Source organism: Euleptes europaea, chromosome 8, assembly GCF_029931775.1.
Source record: "Euleptes europaea isolate rEulEur1 chromosome 8, rEulEur1.hap1, whole genome shotgun sequence".
Classification (NCBI taxonomy): domain Eukaryota; kingdom Metazoa; phylum Chordata; class Lepidosauria; order Squamata; family Sphaerodactylidae; genus Euleptes; species Euleptes europaea.
Window position 1 is genome coordinate 38,017,160 of NC_079319.1, and position 16,215 is coordinate 38,033,374.

Sequence of the window (16,215 nt, forward strand, 5' to 3'; positions counted from 1 at the left end):
AGAGGAAAATGCTTATTTTTTGAAACAGCACAATTCATAAAAAGCTAAGCATGACATTCAAGATACTTAAGGACGTAATGAAGTTCTTACGCCCTATTTTTTCAGTCTATGGAATTCGCCCATCAATACATTAGACAACATGAATTGCCTCAGTGCAACATCATTGTAACAGAACTGGGAACTGAATCCAAGTCAAAAATACTAAATGCTGTTTCTATCACATCCCAGAACTATTTTGAAAAATGGATTCCTTCTTTTTTGCAGATTGCTACCTTTACAAATGTTTTGAAACAGGACTCTGGAAACATAAACATATCAGTTCTAAGCACAGCCAAAATTTCCATTAGGGTAACTGAAAACCAGCTTGCATGTCTTTAATAGTAAATGCCTAATTAAAACACTGATCCTCAAAGTGCTACACTGGCACAAGCCCCACTCATTTCAATAAAACTACCACTTCAGTAAGACTTTTCAAAGTGGCAGCAGATTGTCTGATGTGATTTATAGCTGCCAGGTCTTAACAATTCATGGTGGAATTCAAGAAACATCTGCACTACATTAAACTGAGGGAATATTCATTCTCACTATGTGCCTGGTATAGATATACTCTTCGGAGATTGTAATCCATATGGACAAGCATGTGTGATCACTAGGCTTTACAGTCTGTAATCCAGTACCTAAGTCTTACTGGCATTTAATAAATGTGGTAAAAGTTATAAGATGATTTAAAGCAGCCTTCTTGTGGCAGTCACAACATGGTGGGCTGTTCTTAAAACAGACCTTGACAAAAGTAATGCAAAAAGTCATTGGAAGTGGCAATTAAACAGAAGCAAAAGGCTCGGAAAAAGGTAAGGTTATGAATGTCTCATGAATGTTTTGTTTTGGCAGAGAAACAGGTTTTGAAGAGGAATTTTGAATGCTTCAAATGAACAGAGTCACAGAGACTATCCAGACATAGGTAACAGAATAACAGTGAAAGCATGACAGAATAAAGGGGACTGACAACAGCTGAATATGGACCAACAGAAGAAAATATGCAGATAAATTACAATCTGCCATCCACTGTGAAAAAGGAGTGGGTAAGAATGTCTTTGTTGGTGTTTTCAGACTTCTGTGCTTCTTTCAATACCACAGATCATAGTATTCTTCTGGGTCAGTTAACAGGGACGGGGTACTATTCTAATAGAAAATTGATACAGGTAATTACTTTCTCTCAAAAAGACCAAATAGCTGGGAAGGCCCAAAGCATATGTTTTTTAAAAAAATTCAACATGTGAGTTACAATGCCAGCAATTAGACACTTTACTTAGTCTTTCACTGAAAAGAAAAACAATTGTGTGAACAGTATATCCTAAATATTTTTTTTTTTTTTGCTGAGCTCCAATCCTATTTGGTGCATAGGTACCCAAAAGTTAGTCCTAGGAGACAAGGTTCCACTATGAGATGCCTTAGGGCTTCACCTTGTCTCCTATGCTCTTAAACACTTGCATCCAGAGATGTGGCATACAGTGGCAGCAAACATGCAATTCTCATATGTCCTTTCCATCTGAATCCAAGGAGGCTGTCAAAGCACCGAAGTGGTGTCTGGAGACTGTCAAGGAAAGAGATGTGAGCAAAAAAACTGACGCTTACTCTTGACAACACAGGACTTAAACTGAACGGTGAGTTGTAGACAGGATTGTGCTCCACTTGATGAAGCAGGTTTGAAGTCTGGGGAAATTTCTGCTGCCTGGCAGACAGGAAGTGGAGGTAATCTTTAGTGGGGTAGCCACACTCACTTATTGTATCAAAACAAAACCGAAGACTAGTGGCAGCTTAAAGACTAGCAACATGTATTCCAGTATGAGCTTGCCAGGGAGTGCCTTTTCCAGTTTGTGCTGGTCTGCCAACTATAGGTGTTGTGGGTATAATGGAGGTATGTACTGGTAAATATACAGGTTAGACTACTGTAATACAGTCTATACAGAACTGCCTTTGAAAATGGTTCAGAGACTTTGAACTAATGAAAAATACAGCTGCCTTGCTGTTCTCTGTTGCTTGTCATAGGGATTGTTACCATCCCATTTTATGCAAACTGCACTGGCTTCAAAATTAGATGGGGGATACACTTCTGGGTAACAGTTTGTGTGTCAAGAATGTGGGGTATGGGAGGACTGTAAGCTAAATATGGGTACCCAGTTTTGTCGCAGCAAAAAAAGGCCAATGCGATCTTGGCATAACACCCAAATCTCAAGATGTCATGGTCCAGCTGCACCTGGAGTACTATGTGCAGTTCTGGGGGTCTCACTTCTAAAAGTATGTGGTCAGAATGGAGAGGGTGCAGAGCAGAGCGACAAGGATGATTAGGGGCCTGGAGAGCAAGCCCTACATGGAAAGACTGAGGGACTTGGGAATGTTCAGGCTGGAGAAGAGGAGGTTGAGGGGGGATATGATTGCTCTCTTTACATATTTGAAGGGCTGTCACTTAGAGGAGGGCAGGGAGCTGTTCCTGTTTGTTTATTTATTTATTATATTTATACCTTGTCCTCCCCAGCATCACCAGGCTCAGGGCAGCTTCCAATAAATAATGAAATAAACTGAGCAGCAGAGGATAGGACTCACAAAAAATGATTATAAATTACAGGTGAAAAGGTACCAGCTGAATATTAGGGGGGGAAATGTTTACAGTAAGAGTTGTTCAGCAGTGGAATCAGCTGCCTAGAGAGATAGTGATTCCCACCCACCCCAACTGGCAGTCTTCAGGCAGAGGTTGGATGAACACTTGTCAGGGATGCTTTAGGCTGATCCTGCACTGAGCACAGGGTTGGACTAGATGGCCTGTATAGCACCTTCCAATTCTATCGTTCTATGAACACATCCAATCTTCCCCTGCAACGCTAGATCACAAGGAAATGACTGGAAGTGGTTAGCAAGCTTATCTACCATGGCAGAAAGCTCAATGTTCAGTTTATTATGCTGTGCATAAAAAGTACAAAATACACATGAATTACATCAAGGCACGGCACAGTGGAACTAGGTGTAAATGGGAAAAGGCTCAAATCTCTACTTCCGAAGGTTCATGCCTTTCAGTAGTCAGCATAAGGAAAAGTACATTAGGAAAATTAACTTTTTTAATTACCCAGGAGTTCCATTGCATCATCTTCATTGTCAATATCTTCCTCTGTTACTGACGGAGCTGTGCTCTGTACAGAATCAAATGAATCCTGGGAAAGCATGGCAGCTAGAAGTTTCTTATGTTGCTGCTGCTGGTGTTTCAATCCTTTGGTCTTTGGTTCCATCTTTAAACTAGAGGAGAAAAAGTGATCTTCTCCATAATCACATATAGAACATTTATGTATACCCTAGTAGAATGTATAAGTTACATTTTATTAAAATACTCTCCCCCCAATTGTAGAACTATGCACACGTGATAAGCAAACTTCCATGTACATATCCTGCATTAAATGGGAAACTGTGCAAGCAGCCAGGTGATAAGTGGACAATTCACACTATACATATGGTTTCCATCCCTAGTTTAGGAACTGCAGTTGCAATTCAGTTTAAGAAATTTGGCAATTTCAGATCTGATCACTGGCATGTGTACAGACAGAAGGTAGATAAATAGTGATACATAGAACAGGGTTGTTAGTAATGAGTAATAAATTCCAGTTATTAATATTAACAAATTAGTCAGTGGTAAGTTGTAAGTAAAAAACTTGAGTCTTTTGCTAGCTTCTTCTAGTCCACACAAATAACTTTATAACCAGTCAGAGAATACAAACTCCACTTGTGTAGCCACCAAAAAGATAATTAACCCCGCCCCCATTAACAGTTACGTTAAATGTTTCATTTTCATTCTTATATCATACAACCTTCCTTGGACCTGTCTTATATTTTCATTTGTAGTCATATTTGTTTAAACCTAAATAAAGTTTCTGGTGGCAAGAAGCTTAAACATCCTTCCTCAGAGCCTAATGTCTACATTTGTGATAACTCTAATGTTGGTGTAGATCACGTTTCAGTTTAAACTACTGCATGGAAATATATCCATTAGGTAAAGAAGACTCAGGAGCACACAAAATGTTGCAAATGGAACCTTAAGTTTACTAAGAATTCAGAAGAATTCATATAAGATATAAACATTAATATTTTTGTTTGGTTTCACCAGCCCTTTAATTCCTACTCTTGTCAACTATCAAACTGCTTTTCGATTTCCCAATAATGTAAGATAAAAATTAAAACAAAACATTTTTTTCCTCACACTGCCTCACATTCAGCATTTAAAATTATCTGCCAGTAGTTACATACCAGCTTCCATATGAAAGATTATGGAAGATTAGCTCCAAATAGTAAAGTTACCAAGGCTAAATAATTAGGTTAAAGTAAATAACAGCCTAATCACATAGATGTTCATGTCATACACATATCAAGTGGTAAGCTGCAGTACTGCAGTCAAAAGCTCTGCTCACGACCTGAGTTCGATCCCAATGGAAGTTGGTTTCAGGTAGCCGGCTCAAGGTTGACTCAGACTTCCATCCTTCCAAGGTCAGTAAAATGAGTACCCAGCTTGCTGGGGGTAAAGGGAAGATGACTGGGGAAGGCACTGGCAAACCACCCCGCAAACAAAGTCTGCCTTGGAAACGTCGGGATGTGACGTCACCCCATGGGTCAAGAATGACCCGGTGCTTGCACAGGGGACTACCTTTACCTAAACAACAGCCTAATCACACGGATGTTAATGTCATGCAAATTTCAATCATTAAATATACTCTATAAACTCTATAAAAATACTCTATATTACTCTGAGATGATAGCAACACCAATTTCAACATGAAGACATCTGAATGGAGTTTAAAATCAAATTGACTTGAACTATATGTATCCAGAGAATGAAATGCAAAATATATTAAGGTGAAATCTTATACTGGACTAATTTTAGTTAGCCTGCAGTATGATTTACACAGAACTCTTTATCTGGCAGAATACAAAGAAATGTTGTTCTCAGCTATACTTAAAATGGATCTAGAGGACTGTGAATGGAGCTCTATAAATAGAAAAGAGGTTTCTTGCTTTCCCATATTACTGCAACTCACTATACACCCCCATTGTTGCTACCAACCAATCCTGAATATAAAGGAATGTGGCACACAAGCTAACCTGGTAAAGGAAAATCAACAAAAATCCCCACTCAAGCAGAGTCAACCCAATACATTTTGCAAATTTTGTAATTGCTTCCAAAAGCAACCTTACTATAAAATGCTTAGCATCCATTATTGGGGGGGAAAATGACAAATTAGCAAGATGCTACAGACACTTAGGTCAACATCCCACCACAGTACAGGAGCATAGTGGAGAACAACATGAGTCATCTGAGCATTGCTGACACTACTCACTCTGTTTTATAAATGTACAGGTGGTAAAATCTTGAGAATGGGAGGCTCTGAGCTTGCCTTCCCCAACAAGACCTCCTATGCCCAAAGCAAGTTACTTGTGCTTACAGCCCATTCCTGAAGGAGGGGGTGGATCCGTGACAGGCGGGAGCAGCACAGCCATGTTGCCGCCTCAGAGGCTTCCTGGCTGCCATGAGGGGGGGGAAGCATTTAAAAAAATAAAATACAGGAAAAAGGGGGGAAATGCCCCATAGGAAACACCGAGGCTGCGCCACCAAAAAAGGTAATGCAGCCCTGCTACCACTCAAGGGGGCGTTCCTGGGGCGAAAGGGCTGTGGAAGTTGCCTAAAGGCAGCTCAACCCCCGGGAACAACGCCTCCCATTCTGGCGTGGGCTTTTCCTTCCAGGAAAGCCTTGCCGCTGTGGCAGCAGTACACCCGGACGCTGGCGTGTTTGCCCCCGTGCCGGCGTAGGTGGCACCTACACCAGCACGGGGTCACAGCGGCTCCTAAGGAGCTCCCCCCCACTTAAGGAATGGGCTCTTAGAGTAGGAAGAGAGCCAGATAAATAGCTGCATCAGATAAAATCAGATTGCTGTGATTGAATACTAATCAGAACCTCTGTCTGGGTTGAAGTCCTTCAGACAGCAACAGAATTTACCTTCCACCAGGACTGCTGCTATCTTCACTATCCCATTGTTCCACTTTGCTTCTTGGTATTGGAGGTTGCAGCATTTCAGCAGCCAATGGATCTGCATCATTCTCTTCACGGCCAACCCATTCGCCAACAACACGGGGCCGTAGAAGAGGAGCATTAAATGCTGCTACATCCTAAGAAAGGGAAAAGATCCTCACGGTTTATGTACAGAAATATGGGAATTAACTATGTAGACTATAACTAACACAGATAATGAGGAAAATAGCTGAGGAGTAAATGTTATGGCCAGAGAAGGCAACAAGGATATTTATCCGTTACTCTTATGGGGAATTTGATTTGACAGGTATCAATAACATCACAGCATTTTAAAATCAATTTTAACTAATGCAGAGTTGTGAAAGTTCAGGTGAACTGAAGAAATCAAATTGTCTATTCCCTGAGGAGAGGCTTAAGGAATGGCTCATCTTTGATATCCCTCATTTCTTTTAACTGTTGGATCAGCCACGGTTTTTATACATGAACAAAGAAATCAACAACAGCACTAACAATCGATTTCCACTCACTCCTAGAGCTTTTAAAAACTACTTCATATATGATTTTATCACTTTTTTCTTTTTCCAAAACCTGTTGTCCTTCAGGGCAGCAATTTGCTCTGTTAGACGCTATGTATGTCCAAATGATATAAACAGCAACCTGATGGGTCATTTCAAGTCAGAAAAGTCATAGGGGAAGACTTAAAACTTCTCTGCCCAACATCACAGTCCTATAGGGTTGCCAGGTCCCTCTTCGCCACCGGCGGGAGGTTTTTGGAGTGAAGCTTGAGGAGGGCGGGACTTCAATGCCATAGAATCCAATTGCCAAAGCGGCCATTTTCTCCAGGTGAACTGATCTCTATCGGCTGGAGATCAGTTGTAATAGCAGTTGTAATAGCTTTCAACACAGTGTTTATGAATATATGTTGTGTTTTGGATTTTCCAAAAAATAGAATTATTATATTCTATAATATTGTTTTCTTTTCCAATTGGTATATTTCACATTACATTATCTTTGAAGCCACGTGCTGCCATTTATTATAGTTTCTACTATTTCCAGCATAGGTATTTTCTTCTTCCAGTACCTGGAGGTAGGCAACCCTACAGTCCTAAACTGGGGGGCTGTTCACTAGCTATTTAAAAGGGGGAAATGCTCCTGGAACTCTGTGTCTTTTAGCTGCAAAATACCCCACTTAAAGGGCACAGAAAATGTTGTTACTTATATTTATGATTTCCAAATCCTGATATCTTTAAAGGAATCCTGTCACTCAGATTTCCTTAGAAACCGCTTTGAAAGCATTTTCAACATTCTTCTCAGTGAGGAAAAGTCACAAAAGACTGTAATAAAACACCTGTATCCTCAACCCTAGAAGCTCAAATGACTAAACTGAGGCTATCGTATTTTGGTCACAAAATGAGAAGACAAGAGTCACTGGAAAAGACCGTCATGCTAGGAAAAGTTGAGGGCAGCAGGAAAAGAGGAAGACCCAACAAGAGATGGATTGACTCACTAAAGGAAGCCACAGCCCTCAGTTTGCAAGATCTGAGGAAGGATAGGACATTTTGGAAGACTCTGATTCACAGGGGCGCCATGAGTCAGAAGTGACTTGACGGCACTTAACACACACACACACACACACACACACACACACACACACACACGCACATCCTCAACCTTAACCATACTGCTGTGAGAAGAAAGATTTTTTATTTCATTTGATCTTATTTCCAATTTTGCATTTAGATTTTCAGCTTACACTACGTCACAATGACACACTAGCTTCAAATGACTATGGAAGAAGAAAAACAAAATATAAGATTGTATATGGTCTAATTTATGTGAAACATCTATACGTTAACAACAGCAATGAAACACCACTGTCAATAGAATGATAGAATATTATGTTAAAGATCATAACATAAAAGAATGTTATGATATTATATGCATACCAATGTCCACTGCTTGAATGCAGATAGATATGAACAGGAATTAATTTTCTAGGTATACAGCAGTTCTTACCTTGTCTATTTCATCAGAAATTGCAATGCCTATGAACAAAACAAAGACAAAATTAAAAGCCATTCAAAAATAAATAAATAAAAGAAATGTTCGCACAATGTACTCTACTGCCGACTCTATGAAATCTGTTCCATTAGTTAGCACTGATCAGACACAATGTTCTGCAGCATTATTTTCAGATGCAGCTTAATATCTTGCTATGCAAGAAGCTATCAAATATTCTCTGCATTAATTAATTCTTTAAAAAGCAATGAAGTTCTTGGGAGGCACACAGCACCACTCTCCAAAATCTGTATGTGATTTCCAGGATTTTGTTAGCATTTTGACACTTTGGCAGAACAATCCTGAAGGGAGGGGCGAAAGGCTTCTGGAGGCAACGCGTCCCCAGCACCAGCGCAGATGCCACTTGTGGCATGAGAATGGGCATCTACGTTGGCAGCGGGCCACTTATACCAGTGCCGGGGAGCCGTGCAGCAACGCTATGCTTGGGCGCTGGAGCAGCCACTGCTGCAGGAGTTTTCCAGTGCAAGGGCTAGTGCCAGTGCCAAAGGAGGCATTCCCAGGGGCGGGGCTGACTTTAGTCAGCTCCCCAAGCCTTTTCGCCCTAAGCCTTTTCTATCATTTTTGCAGGCTCTCAGTATGGTTCCAGGCCGCCGCCTCCCCTCCAGGGAAACTGACAGCAGCTGGGGCTTTGTCTAGGGGAACTGCTGGCCAAACACCCATAGCACCTATTGCCCTCAGGGCAGCCACACCATGCAGCAGTACCTGCGACTGGAGTAGCGACAGTGCAACTCTGCACAGAGGATAGATAACAACTGGATGGGTGCCCTGAACGGGTATCCTGGAAAGTGGAGCCCCCCCCCCCCCGTGCTTTTGGAGGAAACACAGATCTTGCTGCTGTCCCACAGACATGGCTGTAGCCCTCAAGCCTACTGTGCTGTCCATCATCACTACCTATGTCCGTGTAGCATCTGTGCAAGCCATGATAACATTCTTAGTGCAGTATGGGGTGGCTGTGGTGACTGGTGTGGATCCTGCCACTCTGCCATGGGGCTGCCATCTCACCGTTTCTAGCCCAGATCCTGTACCATTTTGGATGCTCTGGTAGCCATTCATCTGGCATATCTGTCACACTCATGGGTATGTTGTGAGGAGCAAACCCTTTCTCTCCATGGCTCCTTAGAGCAGCTTGCAAAGGCGCAGGGCCAAACTCAACAGGGGGAGTTCACAACCCTGCTCATCAGACCTTGTTACTATTTCCCTCCCAACCACTATAGTCCTATTCAGAGGCCCTACCATTGATGCCCCTCCACCTTCTATTAGGCTGGTGGCAACCTGTGATAAGGCCTTCTCAGTCGTGGCACCAAAGCCCTGGAACTCTCTCACCAGAGAGATTAATCTGTCCTCTTCTGTTGCTGTCTTCTGCCAGTGGGTGAAGACTTTTTTATTCATCTGGCGTGGCCTTAGTGATCTCTCCTTCCTGTCCTATGTCTTGTTGTTTTAAGTATGTCTATTTTATTATATTGTATGTGTATTTTAACTAGGTTTTAATTGGTTCTTGTGGGTTATCCGGGCTGTGTAACCGTGGTCTTGGTATTTTCTTTCGCCAGCAGCTGTGGCAGGCATCTTCAGAGGAGTAACACTGAAGGACAGTGTCTCTCAGTGTCAAGTGTGTAGGAAGAGTAATATATAGTCAGAAAGGGGTTGGGTTTGAGCTGAATCATTGTCCTGCAAAAAGTATCAAAGGTAATGTGCTAATCATTGTCCTGTAAGTATCAAGATAATGTGCTAATGAGGGTGTGGTATGTTAATATGGAACCATTGTATCCTGAAGTGATCTGTTAATGTGTGAAATCCAAAGCTAATCTGCATGGCTATTGTTGACTGTAGTCTTTGTTAGTCTGGAGGTTTTCAGGACAGGAAGCCAAGCCTTATTCATTCTTAAACTCTCTTCTTTTCTGTTAAAGTTGTGCTGATGTTTATGAATTTCAATGGCTTCTCTGTGCAATCTGACAAAATAGTTGGTAGAATTGTCCAGTCTTTCCATGTCTTGGAATAAGACCCTGTGTCCTGTTTGTGTCAGTCCATGTTCAGCCACTGCTGATTTCTCAGATTGGCCAAGTTTGCAGTATCTTTCATGTTCTTTTATCCTTGTTTGTATGCTGCGTTTTGTTGTCCCGATGTAAACTTGTCCACAGCTGCAAGGTATACAATATACTCCTGCAGAGGTGAGGGGGTCTCTTTTGTCTTTTGCTGATCGTAGCATCTGTTGTATTTTCTTGGTGGGTTTAAACACTGTTTGTAGGTTATGTTTTTTCAAAAGTTTCTCCATCCTATCAGTGACTCCTTAAATAAATGGCAAGAATACCTTTCCTATGGGAGACTGTTTTTCCTTTCTGATGTTTGTTTGGTTTAATGGCCCTTCTGATTTCATTTCTGGAATAGCCGTTTGCTAGCAGTGCGTGATTTAGATGATTAGTTTCTTCCTTGAGAAACTGTGGTTCACAGATCAGTCTTGCACGGTCCATTAATGTTTTGATTATTCAAATTATTATTATTTGGATTTCACACATTAACAATCACTTCAGGATACAATGGTTCCATATTAACATACCACACCCTCATTAGCACATTATCTTGATACTTACAGGACAATGATTAGCACATTTGAAGGACAATGGTTCAGCTCAAACCCTACCCCTTTCTGACTATATATTACTCTTCCTACACACTTGACACTGAGAGACACTGTCCTTCAGTGTTACTCCTCTGAAGATGCCTGCCACAGCTGCTGGCGAAACGTCAGGAAAGAAAATACCAAGACCACGGTTACACAGCCCGGATAACCCACAAGAACCAATGAACTCTGACCGTGAAAGCCTTCGACAATATTTAGGTTTTAATTGTTTTAATGATGTGTTTGGCTTGGTTTTAATGGCCCTACAACTCACACCTATGTGAGCTGTCTCTGTTAAAATACTTCAATCCAAAAAAGATATGTAGGTCATATTTAGGAAGTTCTGTTAAAGTTTAGAAACGCTCTCTCCATTTATAGAAAATGTCCCTTGGGTGCAGTACTTGAAATACATTCGTACTTTAAGTTAAACACGCATAGGACTAGACCTCAAGTTTCAAACAAGGCTGTTATAAGGAAACATTACATGTCTATCAACCATGGGCTGATGCATGCCATGTTCATGTAGATGAAAAGCTCACTACGCATTTCCAAATCAGTCTGTAGTACATAACAGGTTACCCAACTACGCTACCCATTTGGATCTAGTTTGAATGTCATCAGAGCATGTCATGGTTCAGGAATAACTCATGGAACCTAATAATATTAAATCAGTCAAGGGAGGGTGATCAGAGGAGATTTGTTTCAGTGGATTTTCACAGACGTGAGGCTTTCAGGTAAACCATGCTATCACTAGAAACCCCAAGACAAAATGTTCACAGACTTACACAGTAGGTACCAATCATCTTTGCACTATGTCCTGATGCCTCTCATCTTACTCATTGGTAGGTCTAAGCCCCTTACATTTGCATTCTTAAACAACTATAAAATGTATCATGTATAAAGTATTAGTTACTCAAAAAGAATCTAAGAACTAAAAAGTAAATATATAATTATTCCATTCAGTTAACTATTCCCACAAAACAATATCAATAAGTATGTTAGAAGTTTGATGTTTCATGCATTCAAAACAGATGTTTATTTTTTCTTAAAAGCTTTTAAAACCTGCCTACATATTGACCTTTTTAAAAGACTAGATTACTTCCTTCTATTGACTTTTATGTTGGGGGCGGGGGAGAAAGCTTTGTGTAGTACAGAGTACAGTAATTAACATTTTATGACTAGATCAATATGTGAAAAACTGCCAGTCATTAATGGAAATGTTTTTCACTCTGAGTTTACCAAGCATATACATACTGAACAAAATACACTTTGCTTTCAGAAGCTAATCTGTTTTTAATCCTGTGGGATTAATTTAGCAGCGAAAGTACATCCCTCCAACTCTAGTTGTGTGGGTGTTTGCAAAAACTAGAAACTGTAAAGACTTAATTTAGCTTACTGTTCTTGCTATGTCTGCTCACTAGGACTAAGAACAGAAGAAGGAACCACATTGTGCTTTTCTTTTAATTGTGTGTAAAATATTGCATTTGCCTCTGTGCACATTTTGGTATACTACAATCATCTCTAATTTTCATCCACATTATCTGCTATTCTGAAGATACAATGGACATATCGCCTTCCCTACCCAAATAATCAAGTGTCAAATAGCCTCAAACAGTCTGCATCCCTGAAGAATAGCAGCCCTTTCCTGAGCCTTTGGTGGCCAAGGATGGCGTGGCCGAGGTGCCGCCGTGGAGCCTCCAAAGCCATTCCCCGGCTGCCAAAATGCTTTAAAAAGCTTTTCAGAGGCTTTTTATTTTTAAAATGGGGCATTTTGCCCCATTGAAAACAGTGAGGCCACACCAGCAAAAAGCTGGCGCAGCAATGCTGTTCTCAACGATGACATACCCAGGGTGAAAGTGGTCAGGAGACTACTTGCTGGTAGGTCCACCCCAGCACACCCCAGGAATGCCCCCTGGGACGCCGGTGCAGGCCTTTGCGCTGGTGGGACCCTAGCGGAAGGCCCAACTGGCATCCCTGGGTGGTGCTGCTACAGCAGCCCAGGGAGGATGGTGGTATCCAGGGCTCCCCAATGGCATCCATGCCACCCTGGATGGCATAAGTGGCACAACGCAGGGGGCACAAACGCTGGCACAGCCCCTTCCTGGCCTCCAAAGGGCTTTTGTCCTTTCAGGTCAGGAATGGGCTGTAACAGAATTAATACATTTAAGTAAGCGAAGGCCTGGAAAAACATTTCAGGGGGGGAAAACATTTTCCCCCAAAGTCCTTTCCCAATGTAAAAACAGTTTTAGGAAGCAATGAAAAAAGTCCTAGAAAAAGATTTCCTTTTCAAATGTGTGAGATGTATGAAAAAGTCCAAGGCCTTGTTTTCAATTTATCCAATGGAAAGACTGGGAAAGTTTGAGAAGGCCTGAAAAATAATTCTTTGCTTAGACAAAAGCCTTTAGGTTAAGCTTAGTCTTGGCAGATTGACAGTTCATTTGAAACTTGTGATCAGACTGACCTTTTATTTCACAGTCTCTCATCTTTTACTTGATTCTACTTGTTTATTTAGTACATTTTTTTCCTGCCATTCTGTACATAATTCTCCATTTCATCTCACTACAATCCTATAAAGTAGGTTACACTGAAAGAAAATTACTGACTGGTCCAAAGCAGCCCAGCAAGCTTCTTGGCAAAGTGTGAATCTGAATCCTGGTCTCCTATTGTGCATTCCTAATCAGAGTTACACCCTTCTAAACCAGATTCTTGTCTGACTCTGTAACTGCTACACTATGCCGGCTCTCAGCATGGTAGTTCCTAACTTGCTGTAGTTCCTTATTTTCCAGTTTCCAGTCCACAACCTTTAGCTACACACTGATCACATTCTGCTATGATCTATCAACTAAAATATCTGACTTCTATACTTCTTCTAGATTCTGGCTTACTCAACTTTAACTGCCTCACCTATTCTTACTCATGCTAGCATCTCCCCTGATAAACCCAATAGAAGAATTAAAATTGCTATAATATACTATATCCACTGTAACCTGGGAATGATTTTATACAGGGCTCATGTGCCAGATGTCCTGCACCCAAGGAAATGCTGTGCGGAATCCAACCCCACTGCATGTTTTATCGCAAGGTTTTTTCACAAGGTTAAACATTCTTCTTAGAAGAAAGGAATTGTAAAGCTCATTTGTATAAGTAGTCTTAAGATCTTGCAAATATGAAATTATTTCAAATGATGGTTTTAATGTGATATTGCGTCATTTTTACTACAGACTTTAAAGTGAAGATGCTGAGGGTTTTTTTTATTTTCTTTGAGTTGGTGTGAAATTTATTTAAATATACAAATTTCCATAAAGACATTTATTGTACTCAAAACAAGAGATCTATGCTGATGCATTTTTCAAAATTGCCAGCAGATGGCCTCACAAACGTTCCAATGATTCTGTCCACATTTCAAGACACCAGTTAGGATCATTTTTCTTTCAAGAATTTGGCATGTATGAGAGTAACACGGTTATCTGGTACCGTTTACTTAAGAGCTGGTTTATTTTACACCCAAATAATTGTTATGTCTCCAAAAGTTCCCCCAAACATCACTTGAAACAATAGTGTGAGGTACCATTAAATTGTTAACAGTTGCAGTGGTCCAAAGCAATGACTTTTGCCATTGTTTTGTATTTAGCAAGCAATGGTTTAAATCTAGCTATGCACAAACAGAAACATAAATGAATTTAGCAGAATTCTGCACACACAAAATCTTGAGCAACACCTGGTGCTTTCCTCCATATACGTTATAGGTCCCAGAAAATGGTTGTGCAAGGTCTTGCTTAAGCTGAAACATAAGTGGGGATAAAATAAGCTTGATATAGTACAAGTGGTTACTGCAGTCTTTCCTTGCATTTCCACTTGAGCAGTATAAGAGGAAATTTTGGGCTAGATCCAATCCACTGTCTTGATTTGTGTCTCAGACAGCACCTAGAAGCAGGAATTCATCATGGGTACCAAGAATAAAAAAGCCTATTTTTTAAGGTTTTGAAAACATAAAGATTATTTGTGCTGAATTGCCTCCAGTGGCATCATTCTTTATTTGTACTGGTGTACGTAAATAGTATACTGCTAACATAACACAACAATCCAGCATTCTAGATAACTCAACTTACTTCGAGAAAGATTCTCCAGGGCTTTACCCAGCTTCTTACTTTCTTGAAGGATATGATTTAATTCATCAAAATCATGACTATCTGATTTTGTTCTCCAGTCCCATTTAGGATGTTCTATTGACTTTGGCACTAAATAAAATAAAGCATCATTTTTTTTATTTCATGTTTGAAAACTCTATTTATCAGTAATAATCTGTACAAATGACATAGTACTGCTGACAATACTGAGATCATCCATAACCCCCTTTAGCTTGATAAATATTTCTCAATATGTCAAAAACCAAATTCGAACATTTGTTTCTAACAAAACTGACTGATCTTTGTGAATGAGAATCAGCTTGTTTATCATCATGCAATGCTTCAAATTCGGTGTCCCTGCCTCAAAGAACAGCCCTCCCCCGCGCAAGTCCTGCAAATATTCCCCATGTGGTATAATTAATCCAAAAAAACCGAAAGAAGCCGAAAATTTACAACTTTTTTCGGATTCGGCTTTTTTGGCTCCACTGAAATGGTGCCCTTTTTCGTTTTGGCATATCCAAATGCACAACACTACATGGTACCATTAACACTGTAAATGTCCTCCTAGAAGCATTTTGGTAACCTGGTTCACATGCTTCAGGTTTCTAGTAGTTTGATTAGTAAGACTGAGTAAGGGGGTTCAATTTTATTGGCCCCCTAGTGGGGCAGAAAGAAGTAGTGTTGTTGCAGTTCTAACACATCAAAAACATCCAGAGTTTGAAATACATGCCTCCACCAAGAGGTTCCACATGAATACAACAAACTTTCATCAGTAAAACTTTCATCAACAAAAAGTAATACCAATTTTATTATTTATCACTGAATAATCACAGGAATTTCTCATGAAAGATTTAGGATAATTCCTTACTAATAATCTTGACCTTCTCTTGCTTTATATTCTGCCATTTATTAAAATCAGTGTGGCAGCTTCTTAAATCCCTTATCATATTACTTGAATCCCGAATCTCTTATTCCAGACATATATTATTTGAATACTGAGTATAATACAACTACAGTGTGTACTAGATTTGTTATGGTTTGGGCGTAAAATTATTTTACCTCTCACCTTATTTTACCTTACACACACACTTCACACCGCTAAGGCTTTCATAACTTCAGATGTATTTTCTCAGTGGTTCACTGTTTGATTATTGCACACAAATATAGCTTTACATTCTCCATCAATAAACAGAGACATGGGGCACACCTTATTTTTATGCTGAAATTTTTCCATTTGTGGAGATTCATTGCTTCATAAAATTAATAACAATGAATGGATGCAATATTACTCAGGGCTGGCAGTTTTAAACTTGTAATTAATATGTTTTAGATG

At 40.2% G+C, this 16,215-nt stretch overlaps 1 protein-coding gene across 1 annotated transcript in view; it reads right to left on the minus strand.

Moving 5' to 3' along the window:
* Positions 1–16,215, minus strand: part of C8H8orf34 (chromosome 8 C8orf34 homolog) — a 97,734-nt gene that overhangs the window by 57,045 nt on the left and 24,474 nt on the right. Inside the window, 4 exon segments of the mRNA XM_056854905.1 lie at positions 3,119–3,285; positions 6,030–6,199; positions 8,079–8,107; positions 14,865–14,993. Coding sequence (XP_056710883.1) covers positions 3,119–3,285; positions 6,030–6,199; positions 8,079–8,107; positions 14,865–14,993 — 495 coding nt within the window.